This window comes from Ictidomys tridecemlineatus, chromosome 13 (assembly GCF_052094955.1).
Source record: "Ictidomys tridecemlineatus isolate mIctTri1 chromosome 13, mIctTri1.hap1, whole genome shotgun sequence".
NCBI classification, from domain to species: Eukaryota; Metazoa; Chordata; class Mammalia; order Rodentia; family Sciuridae; genus Ictidomys; species Ictidomys tridecemlineatus.
Window position 1 is genome coordinate 89,049,583 of NC_135489.1, and position 26,269 is coordinate 89,075,851.

The following is a 26,269-nucleotide window of genomic DNA, read 5'->3' on the forward strand; positions in this document are numbered from 1 at the left end:
ATCAAGCTTGATACTCTCATCAGTGACGCTGACTACATGGAGAGTTTTAAGACAAGGGATTGCTGATGTGCATTTACAGGATAAAAATGTCAGACTTTTTTTTTTTTTTTTTTTTAGTACCAGAAATTGAGCTCTGGGGCACTTGACCCCCAAGCCACATCCTCAGCACTAGTTCTTTGTATTTCATTTAGAGACAGGGTCTCACTGAGTTGCTTAGCACCTCCCCATTGCTGATGCTGGCTCTGAACTCCCAGTACTCCTGCCCCAGCCTCCAGAGCACTGCACCTGCCAGACTCCCTTTTCCTTTAGCAGCACTTTCCCGGGTCTTTACCTGGCAACAAAGCCGACAGCAGTGGAGACATGACCCACAGCAGGCAAGCAATGTCTCCGCACCACTGTTTTTAGGTTTTGGATACAAGCAAGAGGTTTTTATTCAAAATAACAATGCATGGGATCTGACAAATCCAAAACAATTTTGAAATAAAAAGTAACACAATACCTGAGAACACACTTCACTGTTTTTACAAAATGTATGTGTGACCTGAGCTGCCATGCTTCACCGCACCACATGTAGCCCCCAAACCCCATTCCCTCACGTAGAGTGTGCGTCTTTTACAAAACCAACACCTATGTTCAAGAATAAAAATTCACTTATACTACACTATACTCAGTTGAAAACTGACCATCTTTTCTCTGGTTCCAAAAATTTTTATTTTGGAATAGTACAAATAAAATAAAGGAAGACATAATTGCAGAAAGTGGCAGACCCCATAATGAACACCCATACTGAGAATGTAGTTCACATGTTTAACAGATCTTGCGAAGGAGACTAATTTTTTCCCCCAGAAAATTCCAGGTTTACTCAGTAACACTAAATTTCCACAATGGAAATTTGAGTGTCAAATTGGGCAGGAAGAAGTCATTTAACTTTTAGCTATGAGGTATGTTAAAAAGTAATAAGAATGATTAAGCTGTTGAAAACACTTCAAGCTGAGTAGGTCCTTCCTGAGAAGGCACTAAAGAACCTACTAAGGGGTAAAGGAAACAAATGCAAGCCACGTGGCACACACACACTAAAATCATTTCACTTTTATTCTCGTGGCATTTGGTTACTTTATACTTCTTAAAAAGACCATTATCTTCCAAAATATAAAAAAAAGCTGAAATTTTATCCATTCCTTTCCTTAATAAAACACAGACTATAAATTACAATCAGGTAGCATCTGGACGGGTTTCAACGCAAGAGAATGGAGCGCCATGAATTTCCAATCACCACACAGTGGACACTGGTCCCCCTCCAATGACACCACGGACACAAGCAGGCTATCGAGCAAGAATCTGTTAACAGTTTTATTTTTTTTATGTTAAATACCATGGGACAGGATTGTAAGGATGAAAAACTCAGTCAACAACTGCCTCACGAGGGATAAGAAAAGTTCTGCCATGATATTAGCAAAGGTAGAGGGAGATTTACACTAAGAGGCACCACTTCCCACAGAACACCTCTTGGCGCTTCCTGAATGAGTGGGATTAGCAATCTAAACAAATCATGTTTCAAGAGGCAACAGCAACAGATAAAATTTAAAGGGATTATTAAAATAACATTTACAAGACTCGGAACAATTCTTGAACTCTTATTAAAACCACAAAGAAAGAACAATTCTTTATTTATGAATTTCATAAAGGACTGAATGTGCAACTGACATCTGCTAGTGATGATCTGGTAATGTACAATTTGTCCAGTAGCCGAACAGTTTGTTTTTATTGTGTTTTCTAACCGTAAGAGATCATTAAAGGCAAAGCCTATATGACGCTGTACACACAAAAAAATGGTCACCGCGGGCCATACTACCAATGAAATGGTAGGTAAACAAATCTTTTTCTGGTCAAGAGAAAAAAAAAAGAAATAGCACTCTGCATGCTTCGCTCTACAAGATGAATTTCCCTAGAAAGAATCCAATGAAAATGGCTGCAATTACAACAAGAAGTGAAGGAAGAGGACTGGTGACGTTATCTCTGAAGGACGCAGTTGAGGTGGATCCAGGTTTATCCGAATGTGCTACCTTTCTGAGCCTCAAGCCTTCATCCTGCGGAGGAAAAAATCCAGAAAAAGATTTTAAAAACAAACATACACAACTGGAAGGGGGGGTGGTTAAGTCTATAGAGATGGAAAGATCAGGGCTTGCCTAGGGGCAGAGTGAGCAAGGATAACTGCCAATGCGTTAGGAAACTTTTTGGAGTCTTGGAAAGACTTGAAAAATTGAATTATAGTGATGGCTACACAATTCTCTAAATCTCCCAAATATCACTAACCATACACTCCCAAGGAGTGTCTTCACAGGATATAAATTATACCTCAATGACGCAGGCATAGTGGCCCAGGCCTGAAATCCCAGCAACATAGGAGGCTGAGGCAGGAGGATCACAAGTTGAAGGCCGGCCTCAGCAACTTGGCAAGTCCCTGTCTCAAAAGATAAAAAAGACTAGGGGTGCAGCTCAGTGGTACAGTGTCTCTGTGTTCAATCCCAGTACCACAATCAATCAACAAATAAAACTGAAACTGAAAAAATTTGTTTCCTTCGCAAGATCTGTTAACCATAATTATGTACATACATTTATTTCTATGATGGCCCAAGGTATTTAAAAAAGGTTACACCTGTCTTGACCCAATCACAGTCATTACTAGATTTTCTGACAAGTCTATTGGTTCACTTTGGCTCAGGAACCCACATGGCAGAGGAACAGGGGGAAGAGATGGGACACTACAGGATTTGGGGGCCAGGGAGATTTCAGTATGAAATTTAACTCAAAGCAGGAATGCTGGTGTGCAGAGGGCGAGCTCTGGGTATGGACTATACAGCAAGAACAGTCACATTTCCTTAAAAGCGGCATATAGAAGCTCTGCACCTGGACTGGAGACTGATGTCTTGCCTTTAGTGTCAAAGTGACTTGGATCCAGGCAGCAATAGGCCACTTCCCTCCAATGAAATGGCTTCTCACAGCAAGTGCAGGACAGTCTGTGTACCACGGAGCAGGGTTTCTCATGACAAGGCGGCACAGGCCCAAAGCATGAGGCAGCGAAGATGCCCCATGCTATGCAGGGCACACACTAGGAAACACTGACACCCCCCACCAGCCTAGTCTCAAACGCAAGCTCCTCTTTCTTGTCTCACACAATTGCTCTACTCTGCTTATAAACACATGATCCTCAACTTTATGATGGTTCAACTTACAATTTTTGACTGTAGGGTAGTATGACAATGACATACATTCAGTAAAAAGTGCTCTGAACTTTGACCTCTTTCCAGTATAAACAAAAAGGGCACAGTCCTCTCTTGCCATGCCTGAAGCCACATGATCACAAGGGGAGCCACCAACACCCTACGGTGTGCTTTGTTCCTAAGCTGGGATGCTTGATGAGTGCATCAAATCAATGTCTGACTTTTTGATATTTTCAGGTTATGAAGGGCTTCTCAGTATGCAATTCCACCAAAAGCCAAGGAGCAACCATCCGTAAGCACTAACTGGACTAATATACCTAAGAGACATTACTAGATTTTCTGGAATTGGACTTTTTTTGATCTTACACAAAGTAAAAAGAAGTTCCAAGTAAAAAGAGCAATAAGCTCCAGCTACACAGCACCAACATCTGAAGACTTTTAACTATTTCCCAGGATTCTGACTCCCTAGGTCTAGGAGTATATAGTTTTGTTTTTTAAAAGCCTAGTGGGTGACTGAGATGCAATCTGGACTGAATTATCACAGGACTAGGAGTCACAGAGAGTAATGACCAGACACAAGCAAGAACAAATCTGACAACACAGTATGATGGGCCTTGTGTGGGATACTGGGGGCCTAGGGTTCATTCTATAAGCCAGTGATCTTTCTGGGTGTCTCATTTTTCTTTTTTTAAACAGTAGAATCCTTTTCAAATAAAATCGCATTTAGAATATCAGCATGTAAGAGCAGAGGCCAGGAACCAAGCCTTGCCTGCTGCTGTCCCTGGTTCCCCTACCTATTCCCTGTCCCTCCCCACCCATGCCATCCCTTCAGTTGCAGTGACCTTGAGAGTAAGTCTGCAGAGCATCCTAAGGAGCACACCTTTCACCAAAGAACAGAAGTCACCGCAGGAAAAGCAAAAAAGCACATCATCCTAAAGCCCCTTGGTGTGTGGATGTGAGAGACACTCTTTCCACTTTCTGGAATTGGGGACCTTGAGGAGGCGCTATGGAATGTGAAGAAATAAGTCCCAAACATCCATTCAAAGAATTCTTCAGTGGAGTTCAGAGATCAACTTAAGATACTGTGCCTCAATTCAGAGTGTACTTCCTGAGTACATTTAACAGAAGGAATATCAAAGCAGACTAAATATCAGAATTTAGATGATTTCCTTATATACACTTTTATATCATGTTGTGATGTGATCAGGCTAAAAGAAAATTTAAAAGTACTCAGGTCTTAAAGCAAGTAATCACTTGCCAAAAGCAAATCATTCACCAACTGCGCACATGGTCAACTCCAGCCTCCCTTGCCAGTCATCTAGTTCACCACTTAAACACATAACAACGACTCTGTGCACGTGCCCAAGAAGCACTGCCAGCTGGGCACAGAGGCAGCGACAGGCCTCAACCATGCTCCTGCTGAAGGGAGAGAAGACTACCCTGAAGACGACAGTACTGCGTCCCAGGTGAAGTTGTGCACGGTGTGTATTGTGAGGAAAGGGACAGGATTCACCTGCAGTCAGAAGAGCCTATGCTAGAGCAAAAGAGGGATAACAGGAGGCATTTCCTCAGAACAGCCTAGCCCAAGTGTGTCAACACAGACCACTGTGCGCTGCAGACGTGAACCATGTGCCACTATACATTTCCACTGTACATTAAAAATAGAGAGCTTGGTAAGTTTTAGTAATATATTTTATTCAACCCAGTAAATCCAAAATATTTTTATCTCAGTAAATAACAATAAAGAGATTCTACTTTTTTGGTACTGAGTCTTCAACACTACCTTGTGTTTTATGCCCACAGACACCTAGTCTGAACTTATGTTTGACAGCTCCACGCAACTAGTGACTGCTGAGGACAGCAAGCAACACGTCTCAGGCAGTTAGGGTGACAATACAGAGATACAAGGTCAGCAGAAACCAGAGGAAGTGAGTAGACCCCGGCAGATCACAAATGACTAACTAGGAGGTCTGCCTGCTAAAGCCAGGAGGGTCAGGGTGAGCCGGGAAAGAGACAGGCTGACAAGGATGGGGACAAGGCAGAACACAGTCTAACTGGGAGGAAGAAGGAAGTGGTGATTCTGGACACACTAAGATGGCCTGTAAAATGGTTGGGGGGTGCACCTCCGACTCCTTCAACCAAAACACTTACCCTCAGATGTCGATTTTCTTCTGACAGCTTCATCATCTCTCCCTGAAGTCTTTTACACTCTTCCATGAGCTTCCTTGTTTCGGTATCATTGAGTGAAACACTGTGCGGTTTTGGCATGGGTCCATCTTGCTTAGATGCGTTCAGTGGAACAGCTTTGCTAGGTTCCATATCATTCTGTACAAAGATATGGAGAATTTTTAAACTCAACAACCATTTAAAATTCTACATCTTTCCTTTCCCCAAAATTCTTGAAAACTTTTGACAATTCTTAATTTCATTAATAAGATTTTCTATACCAAATAGTATGGTTATATGCAAATGATTTTAAAAGTCCTAAACCAGTTAAGTACCAGCAATAGAGAAGCTAAATAGGCAGCACTCCCATCCTCTACTCCCACGGCCCCTGGCACTTACCTTACCACAGCACTCATCCTACATCACAATCATGTATCTGTGAAGTTCTTTCCTACAACACTTCAAAGGTTGGGACAGCAAGAACCATTTACCTTTGCATTTAATCTCTAACCCCAACACTTTGGTTATTCAATGAAAATATGCCGGATGATGCCAACACTCAAAATATGAAGGTCATTTTCAGTGCTCAGATTCTGCCCAAAGAGGTGTTGGGGACTTGGGGGGATATTATCCTAATCATTACAATGAAATCAGAAACTACCTAAGCAAAAAAGACTCAAAAGAAAGCGCTTCTGTTAATGGGAAACAGTAAATGAAGAATTTAAATATTGAAATGGAGGTGATAAACACAAACATATTCTTGCAGAGAAAGAGGGAAGGAGTTTAAGAAGTCTATGATCTAAACATAAACCTTAAACCCTTAGTAATACTGTCAGCTTTAATATGTGGGGCTCACTGTGGAATAAGAGTAAGTAGCACCTGAGGTCCTTTCCACACTAAGGCCAAGTCTTCCTCCCTCCTGACACTACTAACCACATCAAGCTGGTGAGAAGGGCTAGAGATACACGCACAGTGCCTGCACATCCCCTCAAAACCCTTTGACCAACACCCTTTTCACCACCACACACGGCATCAGCAGCAGTGGGGCAAGCCCTCCTTCTCATTTTAACTAAATGTTTTATGGTTAAGTCTCACAGGCCTGGGGTGTAGCTCAGTATAGAGCTTTTGTCTAGCATGTACAGGTACTGGGTTCCATTTCCAGTAAACCCCCCCTCCCAAAAAAAATTTAAGATAAAATATCTAGATACTCAGCTGTAAACTGCTAACAAAGACATCTGCAAAATCATTGCTGTGGCCCTTCCACAGAACTCATAGAAGCTGCAGGAAAACACCATCCCTCCTGTCAAAGGCGAGCAGAGGGTAAAGAGACAATTTGCGCAAGAGGCAGAAGGGTGTGTCTCAGGGAGGAAACTGGCTTCCGAGGGTCGACCCTCATAGGAATACTCCTCTCCATACCTGTCCGCTCTTCTTCAGGCTTCATGGCTGAGAGGGGCTCAGAGCCTACTCAATGTCCTCTGAGCTTTTCTGTTCTAGCCTTCTCGTTCTTCACCTTCATCTCCCCACTGAGCAACCAATCCCACCTCTACTATTAAAAGTCCATTTCAGGTAGACTTTGCTCTCTGCCAGTATTCTTTCCTGTTCTTTTCCCTAATTAAAATTAACTTTTAAATGACTGTCCAAGTGTGCTCAAAGGGCATCCTAGCACAAAGCCAACTTCTGCTACCTACATGTAGGAGGCAATGTTCAATAATACGGCAACAAACAATCTTCAGGTTCTAGTGAAGAACTGAAGAAAAAATCATGTTCGTATCAGAAAGCTGACCAAAACATCAGGAAGACACACATGTGGCCAACAGTGAGAGGAATTAAAGAATCATTGAGCTCTTTACCACTGGATTTTTATTTTTAAATGAAAATTCTCAAAAGTTTAAAAATCACTAACCCAACATAGGCTCATGTTTTCTTCCTGTTTCTCATACTCATTTTATAAAATCTCCAGGCATATCATTCTGCTTTATTGATTTGCTTGCACATCTTTTCACTTTCATTTAAAATATAACATACCATTAAGAATTCTGTTCTGTGCCTTATCAAACATTTCACTTTGGTTAGGAGTTTGAGGAGAGGCTTCCCATTCTGTGGGATTTTAAATAACTCATCAATGAATTATCCTCTTATAGTGATGGAATCAGATGTTGATTTCTATATTGAAAGTTTTCTAAATGTTGTTATATTGCTTTTATAACAATATATTTCATACCCAACTTATGGAGAATAACCATTAAGACTAGAATGCAAAGGATACATAATAAAGCTTAAATATACTTTGAGCCAAATCTATAAGACAAGCTACACAGAATAGTTACATAACATACTATTAAGCCCCTACAAACCAGTCAATATATATAGCAGATGCAAAGAAATCTAATTTATTTAAGTATATTTAATGTAGATAGATAACCTAACTTGGCTGGGGGTAATGGGGGAGGGCTGTCATTCACGTAGTGACAATCTGAAGAGCCTGATGGGAAGCACTAGGCAGGTGTGACTTTAAGTGAATGCCTCCATTCAGGAGCTCCGTTAGTGAGGGCGGCTGCAGGAAACAGCTTGTCCCTTGAGAGGTGCTTCAGACTGGTCTAGAAAGAGGAGACTGGTTGTTCTGAGAACCATGAAACAAGCAAACTAGAAGGATTCAACATGCTGTGACTCTTGATAAACTGAAGAACGGCAGTAACGTTACATTAACATTTAATACTGCGGCTGAGAATAGACTGAAAGGTCAAGAAGTGGATTACCTAAGACAGGACAACATGTACTACATTGCATTCTTCCACAGCTTTATATTAATTAGCCTGTCTGTGGAAGTCCCTCCATCTATACTCTGCACTCCTTCTCAAAAGGGATCAGAATTTGAATTCCAATATTACAAACAATTCCACTGAAGGCAATTAGATAGAGGGAGCCCCAGCCTGGAAACAGAAGGGGAAAGGTCAAGTGTAAAGCAAAGGAGTGACTGCAAGCCCTGGGAAGAACAAAGGAACTGAATGTCACCAACACAAGGCTGCATTCTCAGAGTAAGGGACAGCAGCACAGAGGGAGTGGGGCTGACAGGGGTCCTATGATATGAACATCGGGATTAGAACCTTAACCATGAATTGAATAACAAAGTTGCCTGAAATCATTTTTCTAACAACCAATCTGCTATTTCTCTAGGACCATTATTCCCAGAATCAGTTTAACTACAAATCACAAAAAAGTATGAGACATTTAGATAAAGGATAATAATTTTCAAAGCCTTATTAGCATGTAAATCCATTGTAAGCCAAATCGAAGTATAAACAATCTGTTAAAACTGCATGCTTTATGCCACACACAGTGTGGCACAGGCCTGTGATCTCAACGATTTAGAAGGCAGGAGGATCATAAGTTCATGGTCAGCCTGGGCAACATAGTGAGACCCCGCTTCAAAATTATTTAAAGGTGGGGGGAGGGGTATGGACTGTGGAGGTAGCTCAATGGCAGAGCACCCTTTTAAGTCCCCAGTACAGCAAAAGGGGAGGGGGTGTTAAAAAACTCTCAAGTTTCCTGTAAGCAAAAATGATAAAAGGAATCATATTACACCCATTCCTCCACCAAAGTCAGCATTAATCTTAGTCATAGAGTGGCATTTTATCCAAGTGTATATTAAGTACACACACGCACACACACGCCACATACACAAACGTTAATATTAAAATTATAACTAAGGACTTGAGGGCTTTAGCTACAAATTCTCCTAACTTGGGGTATTACAAATCATCAACAATGACAGTTACAGAAAGGTTATTATATTTGTACTTGATAACAAAATATAAAGTATAATTTCACTTATCTTTTTTATATAAACACAAATACTTTGGAAAGCAGTGCCTGCCAGCTCCCATCTTTACAGCTACACCTGCTGACTTGACTCAGATAAGCAAGAAAAGCCTTGGTTAGCACGTGCTTTCCAAATCTCATTCCCAGGAAAAATTACACCAGCTTAATAATGTTCACACTTACTTTGTCCTACTTACTACTGCAATTTTATTACGTGATAAGGTTTTTTTTTAGAACAGAATCATCAGTGTGCATGATTTTAAGTGCTTTGTGGTTCTATTATAATCTTAAACAGTTCAAAAATTCAATTCTATCCACATCATATAACACACAATACCACTTATCTGCTTTAACTGTAGCACTAGTAGACGCCTAGACTGTTAGCTCCCTGTGACAAACCTTCTGCTTCTCCTGTTTGAACACATTGAGTCCCCTGGGGTCACTCTTCGTGTGAAAACTGCCAGGTGTTGCAACTGTGTTGTTGATGCTGCTCCCTGAGGTGACAGTCGAAACAATCCCTGGTGGAGTTATGCCCTGAGATGGCATGGGAAACACATTCTCAGATTCAATCAAATTCTGCCTTCTCCTGTATGATACTGGGAATGACTGACAGACAGTATTAGGCTCTACAACATTCATATTTTACTCTATAAAAATGTGTTACACATAAGAAACAATATGAACAAATAATAGCTCTGTGAAAGCAAAAAATACAAGTTTCTGAACTAGCTTTTTATATTATTTCTCAAATAAAATTAGCTATGATCTATTTGTATTATGATCAGTTAACTACATACACTATGATAGCTTCTTACTGTCCTAAAATTAATAACTTCGAATAACTCTGACTTTGTGGTTCTTAACATTTGTTTTTTCTGGGTTTTTTTTTTTTTTTTTTTTTTTTACTAATTTATACTTGTCAATGTGAAAAACAAAAGAGCACTTCCATGTTTTCTTACCTTTGATACCACTTAACTTGAACATTTTTTCCCTTTGAAGTTCAAAAATGCAATGATATGCAAACCTCTTTTTGTACTCAGAAACTCGACAGACAGACAGACAGACAGACACAGACAGACACACACACACACACACACACACCCCAGAACAATGAACCTGGAGTTAACAACTCCACAGCTCTATAACTCTTCAATTTCCTTTGGTACAGACAAAAATAATATTCTATAAAAAGGCTGGAATAGACTCTGAAATAATACTTACTGGTATCAAATATGTTTTCTGTCTTAGAAAACAAAATATATTTTTAACCATAAAATGCCTTTCTATATATGACCCTTGAAATTTTATTGTTCTGAAGTCTTCATTAAAACAAATCTGTTATTTTTTTTCTAGAAAATGTCATCATAAGCTAATAAAAGCATAAATAAAATTAAATACTAAAGAAATCCGGAAATTGCCAAGTGAAGTTAAGACCACAAAAATTTTTTTTAAATTCTTGGACACAAAACACTACACAGGTTATAAATATTTCACATTAAATCCTGGGGGAAAATTACCACTAATTCGACATTAGGCACTACATGATATAAAACTGTCAAAAATTAGGTGAAGTTCATGGTTCCAAGAACCCCGTTCTACAGAACAGTCCACACCCAAGTATCCCCTGCCTCCCTCCAGTTGTCCACACCCAGGAGCGTGCTGAACTCCAGTGCTAGCACTGGCCACTTCGGCCCCTGGTGAACTATAACACACCCAGTCACATACCTGCCATTCCCTAGCACCAGGTACCATGCCCCCAAGGGTACTTGAGGATAGTAGTAATGTATACCTGTTGTCCAGAGAAAGTTACAATCCTAACTCATTTTATTCTAAAACAAAAGTGCTCTTGGGTCTCCTTGGCCTTCCTATCTATGATCCTAATTAGCCATTTCCCAAAAAGAAACTCACACTGTAATGATGGATGGTTCAAATAAAAGCTATTTTGTCACACATAATTTCTTACAGTGTTAAAATGAAAACACAGATCCAACCACTCCACTTCTAAGGCTGGCTCCTTTCATACCTTACAAGATGATCACAAAAGTTCAATCATTTTCTTATTTAAATATTCAATGTCCTAAAATCTCTGGAGAAATAAAACACAACTCTTCCCATTGTTTTCAGAGTGTGTAAATGCCCAAGAACTCTCAGCACACCTAAAAAGATCATGACTCTCAAAACAGTGTGTCATACTTTCATGACCACACTCAAAGGCCTGCAGACTTACTGGGAGGGCAAGAATCTAGTGGGGCAGTAATGTGAAGGAGTGGGACACACTGAACTAAAATCACCTAGACCTGTGCCACGTTTGAGGAAACAAGCATCAACAACTGATCTAGCTACTACTACAAACTATCTGCTCTCCAAAATATCCAAATTCTTGACTATGAAGATCAAATTCTGGTAACAGACTCTTTATAAAGTAAATGACCGAAAAAAGAATTGGTAACAGTGCAAGCTGACACATTAGCTTGACTGTGGCCATCATTTCACAATTGTGCGGCCAGCAATGAACAAGGCTGAATGTGGATCACACATGCCACCAAGACTCATACATCAGGCCACGCTGTCAGCAGCCACCTGCTCAAGCCAAGATGAGCAGTGCTGACATATTTCACACAACAGAAACAGGGCCAGGCGCATCAATCAGTGGCTGAGCCCTTCCTTGCCTAGCACCACACCTGAGTTCCAACCCCAGAAGGGCTAAGTTAACTTACAAAAGAGTCAAAAAAGATCTCAAAAAATTTGCTGTTACAATCATAACTACGAACGAAAAAGCACATTTTGTCCTCTATTCTTTTATTACATTTCCATCAATCTCTCACATTTAGAAATGTATATCCTTCGAGTAAGGGAATGTGATCTTTAATCAAGTTTCCTAAGTCAGAATTCAACTTTGTAGAACATTTTATCAATTTACCCGAAGAAAACTGACTAGACCTCATACTATCCAATAATGCCCAACATTCTTTTCTAAAGATAAATTTCATACTAAACCTAGGCTAAACATATACAGAAAGGAGATATTAAGTAATCCTATCTATGACAGCTAGAAAGAAATCAATAATGTCAAATACAACTTCTTAAGAAGTTTAATCAACTTCACATATTGGCAATTATGAACTAGAAGTTATCAACACAGTCTAACTACACATAACGTAACATGGAGGAAATGTTTTCCATGTAATTTTATAGATAAAACAAGTCTCATTTTTATTCGTCATTATGAACAAGTAAACAAGAGCTTTCTCATAAACACAGTCTGTCATGAAGACTTCAGATTTGGTGCTTCAGTTTCACATTTTCCATAAAGGACAAGATGACTTGATGACTTGACAGAAAGTCCTACCATCATCCAACATACAAAACTGGCTTGTGCCAGGCTATCGTGAACACACATACATTTCTGGCAGAATCTGAAGGTCAGCAGCACAACAAGAATGAGTTTAAGTAGCAATAATATATTCAAAGGGCATTTTTCTGAACACTGGATAATCCAAAAGTTACTTATGTTATATTAAATTGTTAAATGCTGGTCTGCATATATTTACTTACTGCAGACCCTCTCAGAGCCTATATTACTCAAATACACAACATGATCCCTTCTGGTAGCCATGGTCTTTGAAGTACTTTTTCAAACTCAACTGACCATAAAACTCTGCCAAGTTCATTTTTTGGGGAAAACTGCCATATAAAAACACAGCCGTGGTCTGGGGATGTAGCTCAAGTGGTACAGTACTTGCACAGCACACACAAGGCCCTGAAGTTTGATGCCCACTACTGTCAAAAAGAAAGAAAACAAAAACAAAAAAAAAGGTATATTTAATCCCCTCTTCTTCTTAACATAAACACTCATCAATGAAGGTCATCTCAAGCCTGTATACAATATACACGATTTTCATACATTTTTATTTGATAAATTTGAAAGTGGTGTGTCTCATTTTATGTGAAAAACTTGAAAGTGAATTTCAATAATTGAAGAATGTCCATCAAAAATTAAAAGAGCAAGGCTAACGAGCCATGAGCCATAACCCATATCTACAGTGCTGCTGTATCAAAATACTACCTCAACTGGCTCATACAAATAACTACCCACTCTTCTTAGAATCAGTAATACAATTTTCATATTCTGAATTATTCAAAAATCTTCAAAAACATATCCTAGCCACAAAGTGCAATCATTAAAGAAATGAAAGGACCCACATCATCATATGTGTTGACATGATTTTACCACTAAAACTGCCATGTGAAAGAGTACCTTCAAAAGACAAATGGGTCTCCCTCTCATCTTGGTCAGAAGAATGTTTTGATAAAAATGCCAATAAAATTCAAAATCAATCTCACCCTAGATGTGCCATCTTGCACTGAGAGGGCCTTGAACTCCTTGAAGGAACAGGTGGCTCAGGTCTAGGCCTGGAAAGACCCTGCCATGCTAGACACCAAGAAAGTACCAAAGACTAGCAGTGTCAAAGGGACCAAAGATCAACTTGCAAAACCTACTCCCAACCAATCTGAGAGCCAACAACAACAGAAAGGAATCCAAATCTTCCTCTATTTAAACAGTATAGAAAGTATAAGTGAGGAAGAGGAGGACTGCATCACCACAGGGAGGCTTGCCAATAGACTCACCTTTTTAAACCTGTAACTAAGAGAATTTACTGCCCCTATAAACTCAAATCATTCAATCACCAAATGTTAGATGAGCACTAGTTTCTCACTACAAGAATTCTTAGTACATCAAGTAGGAACAAAACATCACCTTTAAAGAACCTTAAATGAACTAATACAATTTCAACATCACTGATGTTTTAGGCAAATCCTTGTCACCTTTAAAGAACCTTAAATGAACTAATACAAAACATTACTGATGTTTTGGGCAAATCCTTGTCACAGCAGCTATCCAGTGCACTGTATGAAACTGAGCAGCATCTACACAGATGCATGCAGCAAGACTCCCCACCTACCAGTGTTGGCATGCTGCCTGCGCTGGGGGGATGCTGGATAAGAACCACTCTCACCAGAGGGAGAGGCTGTGGTGCTGTGCCTCCTAGCGAGAACAGTGCCTCCTAGCGAGAACAGCGCCTTCAGGTCCTGCCCAGTCCTACCCTCAGCATAACAAAGCTGGATTTCATCAGGCACCAGACCCAAGTTCCAATTACTGGAAATGCCAAGGACAGACAAAGTCAAATGAGGCTATGAGGATGCATCAGCAAAAACCAAAAGTGGGGAAAAGTCTAGGCAATCAAGTTCCCTTATTAGAAAAAGGGAGGGATCTCAAGATGACAAGACGTAAGACACACCTCATCCATAATACCATTGAGACTTTACATTTACTTCGATTCAAACAAACTACAAAAAAAAATCTGGTATGAGAAAAATGTGAATGCTTCCTGGACAGTTTGATATTCATGAAACAAATTTTAAAGGCATAATAATGGTCTTCATGTTAAAACACTTTTATCCTTATAAAAACTCTTTTGAAAAATATGCATTAAAATAGTTACAGATGAAATTATGATGTGCCTTAGAACCAATCAAGTGATGGGAAGTAGTAGGGTTTAATTAAATAAGATCAAGCACGAATAAGTAATTATTTGAGATGATAACAGGTTCACAGGGGCTCGCTGTAGTAAATCCTGCCTGCTTTTCTAGGTGTTTTTCTAACTAGGAGTTTTTCAAAACAGCTATACATTCACAGACTACTGGTTTGATTTTGATCTTCCTGAACACTCTACCAACTCAGACCTCAATAATCTATTTTCCTCATACTCATCAATAAGCAACAAAAAATTATTTACTAAAGAATAAAATCATGGGCTGAGGTCGTGGCTCAGTGGTACAGCGCTTCCCTAATATCTGTGGCTCTGGGTTCAAGTCTCAGCACCACATATAAATAAAGGTCCATCAACAACTAAAGGAATGCTTTAAAAAAAATAAATAAATAAAATCACATCGATTTTGACCAAAAACAAAAGTGGGAAAAGGGAAAGGCCAAACCCTGCATAAATATGTATCCATATAAATTAAATTCTTTATCCCAAGACTGCCAAAATGTAGCTGCCAAAAAGCAGCTTATATCCATTCCCTAAATATACTTATATATGTATGCATCTCATTCTAAAAGAGAACTAGACATGGTTTAAGTGGCCAAAACTTAGAATTAAATAAGTTGTCCCCATTCTGCACCTTGGACCAAAGAGGTGAGTATTTCTTTCTTTCTTGGATGAGCAATAGGTTATGAAAAAAGCATATCACCTTATTTGAACTTAAAAAAGCACTAAGTTTCATTAAGTGGACTAGCCATAGCACATATACCCTAAAGGTCAAAAACAGAAGCCAAAAAAAAAAAAAACAAAGAATCTAACAAAGGTCAATAAGGTCCAATTTTCTTACACTTAACTACTTACCAACTTGTCGTTTTCACTCGGCATTTCAAAAACACATCTCAATTTAGAATCCATTAATTCATCGGGTTTTGCCTCTTTCCACTGAAAACAAACAAAACCAGACATGAGACAAAAGAGCTCAGGGCTCAGCAGACAGGTGCTACCTAAGGGACAACTAAAGAACCAATAAGGCTGCCTAGAGTGCCGAAGAGTATACGCGTCTCTGCAGAGAAGACAGCAACACTGCTGCATAATAACGTACCCGCCAACCTCACGGAACTCTTAGGTGATCCCAGGCCTACTATCACTGTCAGGTAAAAATCACATTGGCACCACCAGCAATTATAGGCTAAGAAATATTACTTCGAAATTCTTCCCTGAGACTAACCAGGATTTTCTATAACAGACAGACTTACACGTTTACTATTTTAAAAATCAGGTTTCCCTGTTGACAGCTACACAAAACCTACAATATAAAACTACATTCGCCAAAATAAATTCTGTTGAACTTCTTTTAGACTTACCACAGCTTCCATATCTGAAGTGTTTGGTGGAGCAAAAATCGTCTGCACCATGAACTTATGTTTACTCTTTTCATTGGGATCATAGTCAAAGGGCTGCAGCATCACTGAAGAAAAAAGGACACATTACTCTGCCTTCTGCCTTGGCCTGTTCACCACTCCCCCCACAGTGCCTCAGCAAGAGGCCAAGGTGCAAGAGACGGGCCAAGAGCCCTCCTGCTACACTGTTTACACTTGGCATCTAGAAGCTACTGTATGGATTCCAATTATATTTAAACTGTCCGCTTTTCTGATTTGCTAATTCTTTGATAACCTGCAAATTAACAAATAACAATGACTTACGACTGACCCCTCTATACTGAAGTTTGTGATATTTTCAAAACTTTGCTAACATCAACTGCTATTATGTTTGTAAGATATATTAAACCTAGTAATTGTTTATCAGAACTACTTATGATTTAGGCTTCATTTCAGTATTCGGTAATTATCTCAACTGGGATAGTTGTCCAACTTGAGATACGGGAGAAATACTCAGTGACTTTAAAACTCACCTTCATATGTTGTTTTAACATAACTAATATTTCTAAAATGGATTTTAAATACACAGTTACTCAAGAAAGAAGCTACCTATTTGTTTAAATCTGATTCTAAGAAAACGAGGTACAAAAGAAAATCAGAAGCTCTTGAAGTATAGAACTTATTCTGGAGTCCCAACAAATAATATTCTCATTTTCTTTAAGTACTTATGATTATCTATAGGCTATAGGGTGCTCAGAGGTTCCAAGTGGTTTTAAGTCATGCCAAACTTATAAATCCAATATAATAAATCACAAATAATAAACAAGGGCTGGGGGTGTAGCTCAATGGGAGAGAGCACTTGCCTAGCATGCATAAGGTCCTGGGATCAATCCCCAGAACTGGAATAAAAAAAAAAGAAGAAATCAACAATTATAAAAATATATGTGTAGGGAATTATGTAAATTTTTTCCCTACTAATCCTTAGATTATTTCTAAAATCTACAGCTGTTATCTTCAAAAAGACAAATGGAAGAAATATCTATTATATAAGACAAATTTATCTATAAAGTATGTCTGTGAAGCCCATTAACTCCCTTCATGGTTCAGATTCTTTTTAAGGGCCAAATCCATAGCAGCAGAAAATGCACCAGATAGATGCCTCAGTTTACACCAGTACTTCACCAACCAATCACTAGCAACCACAAGTCCACAGATACAAAGAAAATGTAAAACTTGGTATAACTTTACAATGTACACTCTTTAAAAAAAAAAAGTGCAGACCACATGATAAAAAGAAATCAATCTCAAAAATACACGTAAGTGTGTACAGATCAGAAGAGCAAATCCACAAAACTATGTGTAACAGGGACAGAAAGGGGAAAAAGAAATGAACATGTGGCATAAGGTGTGCAGGTGGCTGCCAGAGGAAGCAGAGGTATGAGGGACTGGTGGAAAGACTCCACACTCAGCCCTAGAAAAGCCTAACTGCTAGCTGGAGGGAAGGAATCAGAAACCAGTGCAGCCATGACTAGTTTAGAGCTTTTCACAATCCAGGTATGAAGAAAATACTCTGGAAGTAGTATCAACTAAATGTTTCTCTCATAAAGAAACATTAATATAGTAAGACTTCAGCAATATGAAACCCTCAAAGCAATAGTATTAGGGATACATAATGATTCGCTGCACCAAAGAACCATTTTTAACCACATGGACTGAAATAATTCCTCCTTCTCCCAATGCAGTTGACAGCTTACAGATGTTGACAGCAATGTGCAGAACACGTGTGTTCCTCTTCCATATTCCCCATACACTTTCCAAAGAGCTCTGGGTTTGCCTGAGCAAGCACAGCTGAAAGCACTTCTCCCAGGCCACCTCAACCCAGGGGCAAGGAACATCAGCTGCAGAGCCTCCTCCAGGTTGTGCCTTGAGGGTCTGGTATCACCAAGACTGCCCATAATTGCTTTGCAGTAAGGTTCTACTTCTAAAAGGGAATTAGTGGGTCTGCTCCAGGCTCTCATTCTTGGTATAACTTGCTATTTTTAATCTGCTGTGGACTTAAAAATTAGAAAATCGATAGAGAATTCCCAGCATCTTAGGAATACTCATAAGGATTTACACACCTCTAGGCTTTATATAACCCTGGAGGTGCTCATGTGGGAGAGGGTAAAAATCCACCGGCCATCACCAACACAGTGGGGACTGAGCACTGCTACACAAGAAAAAGTAGAGGACGATCTCGGATCGTGTGAGGCCTAAGGGGCTCCCCACCAGGAAGACATGATTCTCCGTTTCCCAGCTGCCTAGAAGGCAGTCAAGGAGCACAACCTTGGGAAGAAAAGAAACAATCCACAGAGGTGTTAACCACAGCACCAGTACATACTCCACAGCAGGAGGAAGGGGCCTCTATCTGGGGAGAACCAAGTACACTTTGAAACAGTAAAAAAGGGTAATAAAAATAAAATTTCTAAGACATTGTTAATACAATATCAGGTGTAAAGACTCATGTCACTGAATACAACAAGGCAAAAAAGAGGCACTGCACAATTTTAAGCAAAAGAATTAGAACACTTCCACAGCTGCTCATAATGTGTACTATGTAGTGATCTAGTTACCAAAACGGTGTCATTTTTCAAAGACAAAACAAGGGCAGCAATGCAGTGGTGAGGTACAGGAATAGAGACCAGACACCAAATTTTAAACTGGCAATAATGACAAGTTAGCCTCACACCCCCGCACACACAAGGTGAGAAGTTTTCTGTGGCAGTCTGCATACAGAAAGGTAACAAACATCTTTAAAAACTGTGTCCGTCCCTCCAGATCAAACACCATTAGATAAAGCAAATTTGACACAATCATAAAATGTCATCATTCACAACTGCCTTGACTTCAGGATGAGATTCCCACCTGAAACAGTCACAGTGGACCCTGGGTCAATGATCCCACTGTTGGGCCGCACACAGTACCGCCGAGGTGCCGTAGTCTTCACTTTGAAACACACCTTCCTATCCGACGGATTTCGGAGTTTAAGATTCGTAGTGACTACATCTGTGAAGGGGCCTGTGAGGATTAGAGGGGGAAATAATTTGTTGAATTCACAACAAAAGCAATATCCAAAACTTAATAAATATAACCTAGTTTATGAATTAATGTCTGTACACATATAAATGTTACCAAATGCCAAGAGCAGCTTTCTCCAGGTGTTTTATCTTATTCTCAAGATAAAACAGATCTTACAAATCTGTTTTCTTCATTTCTTAGCACTACTTACAAACCTACAGTGAACATAAATTATTTCTATTTTTTGAAAGTCTTTTGGAAGCTTCAATCTATGAAATAAGCCCACAACTGCATAGTTATAATATGTCCTTACCACATTAATGAAAACATCAGGGCAGGCATGGTGGTGCATGCCTGTAATCCCAGCAGCTCAGGAGGCTGAGGCAGGAGGATCACAGTTCAAAGCCAGCCTCAGCAAAAAGCAAGGCACTAAGCAACTCAGTGAGACTCTTGTCTCTAAATAAAATACAAAATAGGGCTAGGGGTGTGGTTCAGCAGTCAGGTGCCCCAGAGTTCAATCCCCAGTACAAAAAAAAGAAAGAAAGAAAGAAAGAAAATATCAGAATTTCCCCATGGTCCTCAAACCAGTGCCAATCTTTCAAATTTACTTTAGTAGGCGCCCACTGCAAAACTCTACATCTGAAGGCCCCACTCCACCTCCAACAACGTTCTTGCTTCTCCTCCTCAACCCCGACCCAGCCCTGTCTGAGTAAAATCAGCACACCCACCTCCAAGGGAGGTAAGGTGGAAAGATTATAGATACTGTGCTCTTAAAGAAAAGTCAAAGGCATTGTTCGGATTAATTTAGACAGCAAAATTAATTACTTGTTAATTTGGGATCAGAAGATCAGCCTAAAAAACTGTTCCAATGGGAAGCAATAACTTCACACTCTAAACTGTGAAAACACAATCGGGAATGATTTTAGTAAGAATCAGTTAGTTATAAGTGATGTTTTAAAAAGAGAGGCAGGTAGTTCAGTGGCAGAGCCTGCCAAGCAAGAGGCCCTGGATCCCCAGAACCAAGAAAAAACAAACCAAAAAAGATTAGAAAGGGCTGGGGCTGGGTCTTAGCAGCAGAGCACTCGCCTACCATGCGTGAGGCACTGGGTTCGATCCTCAGCACCACATAAAAATAAAATAAAGATATTGTGCCCACCTATAACTAAAAAATAAATATTTTTTTAAAAAGGTTAGAAGGTTAAAACAAAAGAAAACTACTGTAAGGGTTACCTTTTCTTCATTTAAATCATGAACAAAAATAAGCATTTTATAACCAATTTAAAATATTCATATTATGGAACTTCCAATTGAGAAAATTCTCCAACTATGCCATTTTGTTAATGCTAGAAAATTATCTAAGACAAAGACTTAAAGGGAGACAAGAAATGGCTTCAGGAAGATGTGAACACTAGCTGCCCAATGGAACAGGAGATAAAGCCGACTTCAAGTATGAAGTTCACATTTTAAGGAAAGTCATTTTAAGTAAAGAAGTCAGTGATTTCATTCGCTGCTTAGTCTGTGAGTTAAAAAATATTTTCTAAGAAATAAAGATCTGGAATTGGGATGAGAGGCAAGAGATAGAAATGAGAAGAAAATGTAAAAGGCAGAGAACTATTTGAGAAAAGCATTTTTATGTAAAATCCATCTGATAGAACAGGTCGGCTTGTTTGGGGAGACATACATACATACACATTCATACACACACTATACATATGAAGTTCGATCTTTGAACTGCTGGCTGAATTACATGGTGAAGGTGATCGTCCAGTCTGTAGTCCCCTCTCACCCCTGCGCCGTTTCTCAGTTGTTGGCATTTTTTGAAAAGCAAATGTTAACAGCTCTACTCTACAACTGGTATAAGAATAAAGAAGAAAATTCCCATCTGTCCATTTTATCACATGAATCCACAAAAACATCTTGAAACTTATAGAACAAGGTCTCAAATTCCATTTCTTAACATTCTCAAAGCCCTTAAGTCACTACAGATAATCAAGAATATAAAAATTTTGTAGCACTATTTTGACTAGGACTCTAACATTAACAGCAAACACAGACAGGATTTTTAAAAAGCCTAAGTTCTTAGTAAAAGGATAAAAAAATCATTTCAAAAAATTTTAATTCTGAACAATCCTAGATTTTATAATTGCAAGTTGAATATATAATAATTATCCAAAATAAGACAGGTAATTTTTAAAAAACCACCATGTTATTTTTCATCAAATCCCTAAGAATTAGATATATTCTTCAGTAGTCTTTAAATGCTATGATATTGGTGGAAAAGATGGTGGGATGAGATGGACATCATTATCCAAAGTACATGTATAAAGACATGAATGGTGTGAATATACTTTGCGTACCACCAGAGATATGAAAAAATTGTGCCCTATAGGTATAATATGAATTGTAATGCATTCTACTGTCATATATAACAAACTGGAATAAAAATAAATAATTTTTTAAAAAGCTATGATATTGTCTATTAGTGATTATAAATCTCCAGGGATTATAGATTCTGGTCTTTCTAGACAAAAAATAAAAATAAAAAAAGCTAACATGCCTATGTTGGTGCCAATACCATGCCATTTTTGTTACTTTAGCTTTATAGTATAATTTAAGGTCTGGCATTGTGATGCTTCCTGCTTCACTCTTCTTGCTAAGGACTGCTTTGACTATTCTGGGTCTCTTATTTTTCCACATGAATTTCGTGATTGCTTTTTCTATTTTTATAAGGAATGACGTTGGGATTTTAATGGGAATCATGTTGAAGCTGTACAGCACTTTGGATAGTATGGCCATTTTGACAATATTAACTCTGCCTATCCAAGAGTATGTGAGATCTTTCCATCTTCTAAGGTCTTCTTCAATGTCATTTACTGTTCTGTAGTTTTCATAGAAGACAGAGACAAACCCACATAAATACTGTTAACTCAGACTACACAAAGGTGCCAAAAACATACACTGGAGAAAAGATAGCCTCTTCAACAAATGGTGCTGGGAAAACTGGAAAGCCATATGCAGCAAAATGAAACTGAACCCCTATCTTTCATAAATATGCACAAAACTCAATTCAAAGTGGATCAAGGACCTAAGAATTAGACCAGAGGAGACCCTGCACCTAACAGAGGAAAAAAATAGGCTCAAATCTCCATCACGTGGGATTAAGCCCCGAGTTCCTTAACAAGACTCCTAAAAAACAAGAAATAAAATCAAGAATCAATAAATGGGATGGATTAAAACTAAAAATCTTTCTCTTAGCAAAAGAAACAAAGAGGTGAAGAGAGCGCCTACATTTTGGGAGCAAATTTCTACCACATGCACATCAGAGCACTAATCTCCAGGATATATAAAGAATTCAAAAAACGTAACACCAGAAAAACAACCCAATTAATAAATTGGCGAAGGTGCTGAACAGTCACTTCTCAAAAGATGATCAATCAAACAAATATATGAAAAACTGTTCAACATCTCTATCAATTAGGGAAATGCAAACAAAACTACACTAAGATTTCATCTCACACCAGTCAGAATGGCAGTCAACAAGAACACAAACGACAACAATAAGTTTTGGCGAGGATGTGGGGGGAAAGGCACACTCATACACTGCTGGTGGGACTGCAAATTATTATTATTATTATTATTATTGCAAACAATCTGGAAAAAGCAGTATGGAGAGTCCTTAGAAAACTTGGAATGGAACCACCATTTGACCCAGCTATCCCACTCTTCAGTCTATACCCAACAGTGTTAAAAACAGCATACTATAGAAACGCAGCCACATCAATGTTTACAGCAGCTCAACTCACAAGAGCTTCACTGTGCAAGCAACCTAGATGCCCCTCAATAGATGAATGGATAAAGAAACTGAGGTACACATACGAAATGAATATTACTCAGAATTAAAAAAACAATAAAATTATGGCATTTGCAGGTAAACGGATGGAGTTGGAGAATATCATGCTAAATGAAGTAAGAGCCAATCCCAAAAAAAACGAAAGGCTGAATGTTCTCTCTGATAAGTGGATGCTGATCCATAAGGAGATGGGAGGCAGAAGAAAAACAGAGGAACTGTGATTGGGCAAAAGGGTGGGGAGGGGGTATGGGGTCAGGAAAGATGGTGGAATGAGATGGACATCATTACCCTAGGTACACTTGACTACACATATGGTGCAACACTACATCGCGTACAACCAGAGAAATGAAAAGTTGTGCTGCAATTATGCACAATGAATCAAAATGCATTCTGCTGTCATATATACCTAATTGGAATAAATTTTTAAAAATTAAAATTAAAAACAAGTTACTGTGGCAAGAGAAAAAACTCTCCCCAATTTAAAATGAAATCCTTAACTAGACATGTTAACCTTATGATTCAAATGTAAAATTATCTAATAAAGCCACTTAACAAGTAAATTTGAGATTTTCTCTGCACTATCTTCCTTTAAGCAAGCCTCTCCAAGAGTGTCGCTCCCAGGAGACAGCTCACAGTCTGAGCCCATTTTCCTGGTTAAATAGAAAATCAGTCTTGACCACCAGGAATATAATAACCACCAGGTCTCAGAGCTTAAAAAACAGGTCTGGTGCTTCTGTGAGACGCAGAGCCCTTGAAAATCATGAAAGCTGCTTCCTACCACAGGCAAACACACTCAGCACATATCCACTAAAGCTGGACACTGAATTCTGTGGGTAGCTAGAGTAAGAGAAGGTTAAAGGGGTCAGCTGTGTCACCCCTACCCCCGTGAAGCCGGTGAAACAGACTTGGTGAAATCTACCTATATGGAGCTTCAGCAATGAGAAGTCCATGACTTACTGAAGTGCTACAAACAGATCCATTCACATACCACTGCACTAAAAGGTGTTTTGTTTGGCATTATGACTGGGGGGTACAGCAGGGCAGGTGGAAGACCTCAGCATGACGGAGACTCTGCCATGGCCAGGCAGGCAAACACAATACCATGTCCACATCCCATGAAATGTTCAAACACTCTTCCTGCTGGAGTTTGGGTCTGCAGTGTCCCCCCCCAAAGGCCCACGTCCCAGGCCTGGTCCCCAAGACAGTGCAGTTAAGAGCTGGTGAGATCTTAGGCAGTGCAGCCCAGTGGGAGGTCTGGAGGTCACTGGGGACCATAGGGCCCTCCCTCCTCTCTTTACCTTCCCAGAGCACTTGCCCTCCACTCCACCAGGCCATCTTATCACTACATGCTCCCCACCAAGGGCCCAAATCAACCAGGCAAAATCGACTGTGGACAGGAACCTCCAGAACTGTGAGTGAAAATAAATCTTTCTAAGTTGATTAACTCAGGCATTTGTTTTAGTAATGGAAAGTTGACTAACACTCTGAAAACTCATATTGGTTGAAAATCTTCTTCTAAGAATACCTGTTATATAAAACAAAATTTTTGTTCTTTTCTTAAAAACTTTAAAAGTTCACCATTACAGAAAATCATTCTACCAACACCATTCGTGATACTTAATTCACCAAGACAACACTTCTCTATCAGCAAGTATTCACCGCACTCCCATGATTCCACCAATAGGCACGAGTGTTCTGATTATCAACGTTAAAACTGTCAGCACAGTTCAGTAACTTGTCATATTTCTCTTAAATATAAGTAACCCATTACAAGTAGGTACAAGCATCTCACTACTTTATTGTGTCTACTATTGTGCTCATGTCCAAACATTTACACATTAAAATGCAGTTTTCACTAAAACATTTCCTTTTTATTTCTCCCCTATATTATACATACTTAGGGCACTATATTAAATTTTAATTGTGGATGTTGATAGGTAATTTTTCATATGAATTGCATTTTGAAATAGTGAAAGGAATGTTATGAAATACAACCATAAAAATGAAATATGGGGGTCAAACAGTGTTAAAGAACCACTGCATTAAACCAATAATCTCCTGCTTTACTAAATAAAAACTCACGCTTCGCAGTGCTTAGATGGTTAAGCCATTGGGAATATCAAGGAAGTGGTTCCCATAAAAGTCCGAATGATAGTCAGATGTATAGCATGAGGAGGGGGTGATTAATGAGAAGAAAGTACAAGCAAAGCTTTCTGGAATACTGGCCAAGTTTCTAATTCTCAACTCTGAATGGTGACTGTATATTTTTTGATAATTTTAACTTTCAGATTTTTCCTAGAATAAAAGAATATTGTTAAAAAGCTGATTAATGTAATTTCTTAAAAATTGAAAAATGCTTAAAAGCAATTTTGATGAAAGTGAACATCTGAAGCAATTTTTGTAGAAAATAAATAGTAATGTTCTGAGAATTTCTGAAACTGAATTCCTATAGAGAAGAAAGACCTGTCATTTTCCCAAAATGTTTCTTTAGTTTAACATTTAGGAAAAAATTATTAAAAACAGTCCATATTAAGATCCCGGGATAGCATCCAACTGAACTGTGTCACAACCATGGAACTTGAAATGGGTGAGGAAAATCAACACAAATATAAAGATCACACAGCTCTTAGGACCAAGATCAAGTCCACTGTCTAACTCAGGTGTCTCATATCTCCTAGCAACATCCAAATTTCTAGTCCCTTCACAATTCTTGACAACTTATTTCCAAGCTCTTGCCAATGATGTGCAGGCCAAGCCAATGGCTTCTTAACAGCACCAAATGCAATGAACCAAAGAATAAATACAAGGAGACACATGGCTGACCATACAACTGGCACCAAATATAATCTGTACCTATCTCATGGCTTGTCTCATGTTCCTTCATTACTGTCTTATGTCCTTCATTATAAGCTCCCCAAGAAATAATAAATTCATTCCAAAAAACTGGAGTAATGAACACAGGCTTTAACTTACAGTAACTGCTCAATATCCATTTGTTGAGTGAACAAACACTAGCAGTATAACTGAATGGCCACATAAATAATTATTAATTAACATGCAAAAAAAACTAACAAAAGTATGCATGTTTTGTTTCAAATGTTATGACTCTAGGTCTCCATTAGTCATTTATTCCAACCCTTACATTTTTACTCTTTCATCCGACCTTTACTGAAACAGGAAAGATAAAGTCCTTGGGAGAACGTCGGATGCTTAGCTCCAATACATAACTTA

At 38.9% G+C, this 26,269-nt stretch overlaps 1 protein-coding gene across 6 annotated transcripts in view; it reads right to left on the reverse strand.

Annotated features, from left to right (window-relative positions):
• Positions 1-1,324: 1,324 nt before the first annotated feature.
• Vapa (VAMP associated protein A) overlaps positions 1,325-26,269 on the reverse strand; it is a 36,433-nt gene continuing 11,488 nt past the window's right edge. For 3 of the 6 annotated variants that reach the window (XM_078030442.1, XM_078030443.1, XM_078030444.1), the window contains exons 2-8: positions 19,036-19,188; positions 16,995-17,030; positions 16,117-16,220; positions 15,614-15,694; positions 9,606-9,740; positions 5,373-5,546; positions 1,325-2,087 (exon numbers count right to left, since the gene is read on the reverse strand). In XM_078030442.1, coding sequence (XP_077886568.1) covers positions 1,929-2,087; positions 5,373-5,546; positions 9,606-9,740; positions 15,614-15,694; positions 16,117-16,220; positions 16,995-17,030; positions 19,036-19,188 — 842 coding nt within the window. In that variant the 3' untranslated portion in view covers positions 1,325-1,928. The remainder of the gene's footprint in view (positions 2,088-5,372; positions 5,547-9,605; positions 9,741-15,613; positions 15,695-16,116; positions 16,221-16,994; positions 17,031-19,035; positions 19,189-26,269) is intronic. The other 3 variants (XM_078030445.1, XM_078030446.1, XM_078030447.1) reach the window with 3 other exon arrangements.